The sequence below is a fragment of the Phytophthora parasitica genome, assembly GCF_000247585.1.
Source record: "Phytophthora parasitica INRA-310 unplaced genomic scaffold supercont2.21, whole genome shotgun sequence".
NCBI lineage: Eukaryota > Oomycota > Peronosporomycetes > Peronosporales > Peronosporaceae > Phytophthora > Phytophthora nicotianae.
Window position 1 is genome coordinate 535,728 of NW_008649007.1, and position 6,819 is coordinate 542,546.

Here is a 6,819-nt window from a genome sequence, read left to right on the forward strand (position 1 = left end):
TTTTTTTTCAAATCAATTGTGGTGGCTGATGACCAGTATCGCATTGACAGCATGATTAACTCTGCACGGAGCTCAGCGAGTGGTGCCGAGCAGTCCAGAAGCTACTTATTGCGATGGTGTATACTCAGCAGTTCTTGGGATAGAACCGTGGGAGCAATCAGGATTGCTACCGTGAAAGGGTTATACATGAGAAGGGGGCGTCGCTGTTCGTTGCTCAGGAGGCAGTCTGCACCACCACTATTACTCAATTGACGTTGTATTACCACTGCAAGCCCCCACCCAAGATGAACTTTGGCAAGCTCTTCCCTCTGGTGGGCATGATGACAGTCGTCTCTTCCGCTGTTGTCTTCAATGCTGCTCCGGCCTATGCGAATTTATCTATCTACTATGAGCGACCCAATAGTGGTGGCTACCCTTACCCCACGCCCACGCCTGAAGCAGCTAAACCCTGTGAATACAATACTGAGGCACCTACTCCCCAGATCCACAGTGGACGCCCTGAAAGCCGAGGATATCTTTGTCCAACTCCAGCCCCGCGGGGCCCAGACGACAGCGATTCAAGTGAGTATGACACTGTGAATACTACCACTGCGAACGAACCGAATTACTATGGCCATCCTAACGACGGTGGTGACCCTCTGTTATTAAAGCGAAGTAAACACAACCAAAGTTGAACCACTTCCTACGGTGGCAAGAGGCTCACGAGTCGTATCCGCATTACACATAGTTACAGTAAATTGTGAAAATGAATTGTTTGGGCTTCAAAAAATGTTGATATTAGGTACCATTAGAACCATACCATGTCGTTGTTATAGAGCGAAACCACTCAAGTAAATCCACGAATTAATATGCATTAATTTGCATAGCTCACTAGGTCATCACGAATCAAGGACTGCATCTAGTAGGATTCTCCAAAAAGAGTTTTAGAAGAGTCGTCTTCTTTTCTTGTAAAGTGATTTTTTTTAATCAGTTGATCGTACACAATTGACGCAGTTTGTGTTCGATTTGATATGGCTCTGGCAGACTTTTATCGATAGCTTCAAATGAACGAGTCGTTCTAAAAATGGCAACATCGTGATTGGCTTTTGGCTCTGCTTCAACCTAGACGCTTGATGATGATACCAATTACAATCCCTTCTCGAGTGTTAGTGCGCAGATATAGAATATTCAGGCATTTGCTACTATGTTAAGCTGATCCTCGACAGCATCGATTACGAAATACTATTTTGTTACGGATTCAACCAAGCAAGACGAAGTATTGCCGAGATAATGTAACGTCCGCGTAATCAACATCTCGTTTGCGGCACTAACAAGCTCATCTAACGGTTTACGTTACGCTGCTGCAAGTTCGTCCTCGTCAGAATCATTAGTGTAGTGTAGGCGAGTCGACACGTCAGTATAGCGAAGTCCAATCGATCTTATTGTGATCTCCTCAGATGTGCAGGTCTGTACGTAATCAGTTTTACCAACGTACCGTATACACGTACAGTAATGCACCGCCGAGACGGTTTTCAGCGAGTGGTCATTCCGTCATTTTGAACGCATCGATCAAGCTGCTATCAGATTAAGAATACCGCAATGCAAAGCCTTTGCCACCCTCCGGACAACCAAGCAATGAGGGACGACATCATTGGTACTGTCGTCCAACGGAAGAGGCCAGTGCATTGCGATTTCATTGCCAAAGCCAGTCTAGACGTGCACGATGCACTGGAGCAGCGAAGTAGCTCTGGCGTGGCCGATCGGAGCCGGCCCGCCCGGATCCCGGCAAATAGCGGCAAATGCTCTACGATGCAACGTCCACTGACTATGCAAGAAATCCGCGCTATAGCCGACAAAGACACAATGGGGAAGCTGCATGCTATCATGAAAGCTCATCGAGATCGTCGCAATCTAATCCAGCAACGCCATATCAGGAAGAAGAAGAAAAAGATGCAAGATCTCGTGGACTCCATTCCAAAACTTCGAAATGAGATCGAGCAGCTCCAACTCCAGCGCTTCACCTTGAGGGAGCGATTGCCGAAAGAGTCAGCATGGTTCGTTGCGGTCGAGTACTTCCGCGTCCTCCAGTACGGGTTATCTGGTCTAGAAGCAGCACAGGAGCGTTTTTTAAATTTCTTGAGCGCAAGCATGGCACCAGACATCGAAACAGGAAACGCCTCAGGCCTCCAGGATCTTGTGAGAAGCTGGAAGATTTTCACGCTGGCATTCCCCGATTGCCATATCCAGCTGCAGGGTCTGAAACAATTGACACGTGGTGCTCTCGTTGCTACAACCAGTACGAGAGTCACTCTTACCCATCACACGCTTCAGTACTTATTCCGGAGCCTGGCAGATGACAACAAGACTCTGAGTAAGCGTCGGAAAGAGATCGTCGCGAAAGTAGTGGATCAGCACATTGTCATGCGCGGATCGGTACGCTTCGACTGGGATGAGACGACCAAGCGCGTGGTCGGGTTACACTCCCACACTGATATGTTGACTCCGATGCTGAATCTTCTGGGCAGCTTAGAAGACGTTTCGTTGGTTTTTAGTCATGCTGCCATCACTTTGGACGGAACTTTCATCCCCATTAAACCACCTAGCGAATAATTACATGCAGCAAGGCCGTCAACATGACTTGGTTGCTAATACAAAATGATAGTTCTCCCTCTCTATAAAAGAGAAGCATGGATCCACTTGATCAAGGACTTTCACCAAGGTAGGGGGTGTAACACTGTGCGAGGTCTCACAAAATTGCAGCACAAGCCAATATGAAAAACCTGCATTATGTCTGGGTGAATTATAAAGTCTTCGTTTTTCAACGAGGAATATACACGTTGACATGATTTGATTATCTTTTTTGGGTACCACCACGACTCTTGCTCAAGAGTTTTGAACAACACAAAACTGTAAAGTTTGGCTAGAAATAGTCCAAATTTCTGGATTTTTATTTTTCGATATTTATAGAACTTAAAGCTTTACCAAGGTGAGTGTCCTTGATATCCCCCGAATCTTCTTGCTATGGACACTCACCTTTTACAAGTACTTGCACCTGCCTAGCCACCATTGTGAAGCTCACGCGAAACAAAATAGTAGTGTGTCTCGCTTTGATAGCATCATAATTATTGCACATATATATGTACGGTCATGTGTTTTATCGGATTTGTAGAGTCCTGCACGCATTTTCAATGATCACAGATCCGTATGCGGAAAGTGGACTTCTTATTGACTCGCATCTCGGGGTGTGGAGTGGTGGGTCGAGAGCAGAGAAAGAGGAGAAATGAGCCAGGGACGCTGGGCTCCTACCCAACGGTACTACAACTAGCTAAATATACTACCTGCGATCCGAAAAAGACGCCTTCCTCTTCCGCTACTTCTGCGGTGCCTTGTTCGGGGGAACCGACCATTTTCAATGATCACAGATCCGTATGGGGAAAGTGGACTTCTTATTGACTCGCATCTCGGGGTGTGGAGTGGTGAGCCCCAATCAACAGCCAAGACACAGTCCGTTCTCCCCAAAGAAGAAACCCTGCTCTGATAGTCGGTACTTCTGCTTGTCTCGTAGGTGTAGCTTGAGCCCTTAGCTCGAGGTCGATTTGCACATTAACCGAGCGAGACCTCTGGATCCTTTCGCCGAGAGTATTGGATATCCTTCAAAAGCATTGGACAACCATCTGACCATCAACTTGATCACCAGTCGATCCGCCCCAGAGTTCATCAGCTCCGTAGCACCTCCAATAAGGACTGAGTGGGTAGAATACAGCCTAGCTTCCAAACCCAGCGCACTTGCAGCTTGCTTGAGAGTGTCTGCCACCTCTTCCGCAGTAATTCCCGAGCCGAACCCTGTTGACAGCGCCGGTTGGTCGGGCGGTGTGGCGAATGCACGTGCCTCTCTAAGTATCCAACGTGCAGCTTTAACTGGACACAGTACTTTATCTCCTGAGCGGCTGTGAAATCGCAGATCTTCACGTCCAAACTGATTGTTCTTGGCTCCTGACAGCCGGATGCCCACAACTTCTGCCTGCCGCGGACTCACGTGCTGCCCGGCCTCGTTCCGAAATACAATATCTCCGAGTCGAAGCGCGTACCGGTGGTGCTTTCGGCCAATAAGCAGATACTCAGATTTGCGTAGAAGGAAGAAAAATGCGAGTAGCAGCCCACCCCAAAGAAGTTGCCCCCGAGCATGTTGAACATTGACTAGAAGAAAAACATTTCGGAGAAGCGAGGGGGGTGACTGGCTGCTGCTTGACGACCGGATCTGTAAATCTTCGGATACCACGCAGCAAAATCGCGTGCTCTGCGTTGACACCTGGGTCGTAACCGGCCACAGATCTTCGCGTGCCGTTCTTTAGAATCCAAGTTGGTGAGGCCCCAGGCGGATCCACACCATATTGCTTCATGACCGAGGCTAGGCCAATACGTGCACTAAGGTGTTGAAGGCTCAAAAGTTTTTCACTTGCTCGAAGCGTCAGCGTGTAGCGATGCTGTTGATCTGTCAAAAATTTCGCAGTCGACCAGATACGGCAGTCTGCGATACGTTCACACGCTCCTGTTCGCCTTTGCCATGAATCAGAGACGCACGCGACCTCCGAACCGACTTGCAACTCTTATGCAGCGGCAAAACATCACGCCCTTCGGGGATTCCACCCACGGAGGACCAACCGACCGACCTGCAATTCTGATGCAGCGGCAAAACAACGCCCCGAGCGTGAACTGGAGTCCCATGGGGCCAACCGACCTGCCTGCAACTGTCGTGCAGCGGCAAAACAGCATCCGTTGCGTGAACCTGAGTCACGTTGCACCTTTCGACGGCGCTGCAGCTGTTATGCAATAGCGTTCTGGCCGAGGTCGTGCACTCTCCCGACGTCACTGCGTGAGACGTTTGTAGCTTGGCAGGGGTGAAGCTACAATTCACTTCATTATCATCGTCCGCGCTGAACTTGGAGCAGGATGGAGGCTTCTCTATTGGCCTGAGGATGGTTGCACTCCGGACCTCCTCATGCCCCCTTCAAACCTCCGCTTGACTACCTGTAGCTTGTGCCTCCATGTTCCGCAGTCCTCCATAATTCTTAATGATGAAGTTTTTCACAATCACCGGCAACTTAACTGGCACGAAGTGTCCTCGGTAGTCGAAAACGCACGTATCCCCTTCACCAGGGCAGCCGTCACTTGACAAAAATTTCATGCACAGCTTTTTGCCTTTTCGAATCGGTAGCGCAGCCACCACTTCCTGAGGCACAGGAGCTCCACGTCCGTGGCGAGAACCGCTGTTAGCTGTTGCCCGCATGTTCGACTTCTTCTGGCGAGATGTTGGCTTTTGAGCTGCGGACAACTTGAGAGCTGCTTCCACCTTGAGATTAGTCACGCGTTGAACCACTCGCGCATATGACTCGTGGTTGAACTGAAAGTGAGTGCCTACACTATCTGCGGCCACAAGGTCGCCTTGTGCCAAGAAGGACCGGAAAGTTTAAAAGCGGTCGTCGATCCAAGCTACTATCTCTGGTACAGCTTCAGCTCCTTGCATAGTCTTCGTTTTCCGCAGTACCAGCAAGAACCGTCTGGCTGCGTCGACCAAATCTGCTACCCTCTGGGTGTACATCTCGTTCACTAGCAAGGACAGCACTTCCAGCGCTGCTACCACGTCGGCGAGGTCTTTAGACTCCTGGGGCTCCGGCAGCTTGTTCTTTACTGAAAAATCTGTCATATCGTAGCGCCTCAGGTGATCCCGCTCCACTTCCACGTCCATTGGCGAAAAATGTCGAATCGAAAGCCCTCGAAATCCAAAATCCCAGGCAAAGAATCCTCGTGCAACGGCCGGGTGTGGCAAGTAATCAAAACCCTTGGATCGAGACTGCATTGTCTCTACAAACAACTGATCATCCAAGCAGGAATACGTACCATTAACCATTGTGCTGTGCACAGCTCATTGTTGCCCGCTTGGTCTGAACTGCGACTTGGTTTCCTTGACTGCCGCACTCACCAGTGACCTCGAGCTCCCTTTGTTCAGGTTTGCCTGGCGAAACGCGATCAGCTGGTCAATGTCTTGAACCATCTCAGCGTCGTCCCCGAGTCGTTGTCTTAAGGCGAAGAGTCTCGACTCTTGTTGACCATCTGGGGAGCTTTGTGGGGATCCCTCACGGCCCCGTTTAGGACGGCCCTCGACGGGTCGCTCGTCTTGGCGCGGTTCTGGAGGGTCCAGGTCGTCATCCGAGTCATATAACTGTTCCAACCTCTCATTGTCTGCTACGCTCCTGGCTTGCGGGCTTGCTCCACCCGTGCCCGCACCCGGAGGGGCTATGCCAAAGAGAGCGTTCGGTACAGAAAGTCCTTGTGGTGGTCGTCGTTTACCTTCGCGATAGAACACAAAATTTAGGATGTGCTCTATCTTTAGAAACTCAACCTGGGTATTCTCGAGGTTGTATACCGGCGCCATTTGACTCTCGTCCACAGGGTTCATCGAAATTTTCTTTAGCACTGTTGCCGTGCTTCGGCGAACAGGTTGACCAACACCGTTGAAATGGTCATGAGCAGCGTTGTGCAGAGCTCGAATTTCTGCAGGCATGATGTCCGTCGTTCCCCGCAGGTAGCATTTTTTTGTTTTTAGTATGCCACTGTGAATACTATGAATTGTTTGCGCTTCAAAAAATGGTGATATTAGGTACCATTAGAACCATGCCATGTCGTTGTTATAGAGCGAAACCACTCAAGTAAATCCACGAATTAATATGCATTAATTTGCATAGCTCACTAGGTCATCACGAATCAAGGACTGCATCTAGTAGGATTCTCCAAAAAGAGTTTTAGAAGAGTCGTCTTCTTTTCTTGTAAAGTGATTTTTTT

At 49.3% G+C, this 6,819-nt stretch overlaps 4 protein-coding genes across 4 annotated transcripts; 2 read left to right on the forward strand and 2 right to left on the reverse strand.

The window, feature by feature from the left end:
* Positions 1–284: 284 nt before the first annotated feature.
* Positions 285–674, forward strand: PPTG_09854 (hypothetical protein; the record flags this gene model as incomplete). The annotated part of the gene is made up of 1 exon (XM_008905640.1): positions 285–674. The coding sequence occupies one exon, from the start codon at positions 285–287 to the stop codon at positions 672–674; it is 390 nt and encodes a 129-aa protein (XP_008903888.1).
* A 1,066-nt stretch (positions 675–1,740) lies between these two features.
* On the forward strand, positions 1,741–2,589 carry PPTG_09855 (hypothetical protein; the record flags this gene model as incomplete). Its single annotated transcript, XM_008905641.1, has 1 exon — positions 1,741–2,589. The coding sequence occupies exon 1, from the start codon at positions 1,789–1,791 to the stop codon at positions 2,587–2,589; it is 801 nt and encodes a 266-aa protein (XP_008903889.1). The 5' UTR covers positions 1,741–1,788.
* Positions 2,590–3,559: 970 nt separating this feature from the next.
* On the reverse strand, positions 3,560–4,379 carry PPTG_09856 (hypothetical protein; the record flags this gene model as incomplete). The annotated part of the gene is made up of 2 exons (XM_008905642.1): positions 3,560–4,176; positions 4,256–4,379. 2 exons carry the CDS (start codon positions 4,377–4,379, stop codon positions 3,560–3,562), a joined length of 741 nt encoding a protein of 246 aa, XP_008903890.1.
* Positions 4,380–4,987: 608 nt separating this feature from the next.
* Positions 4,988–6,541, reverse strand: PPTG_09857 (hypothetical protein; the record flags this gene model as incomplete). The annotated part of the gene is made up of 3 exons (XM_008905643.1): positions 4,988–5,380; positions 5,486–5,851; positions 5,960–6,541. 3 exons carry the CDS (start codon positions 6,539–6,541, stop codon positions 4,988–4,990), a joined length of 1,341 nt encoding a protein of 446 aa, XP_008903891.1.
* Positions 6,542–6,819: the final 278 nt, after the last annotated feature.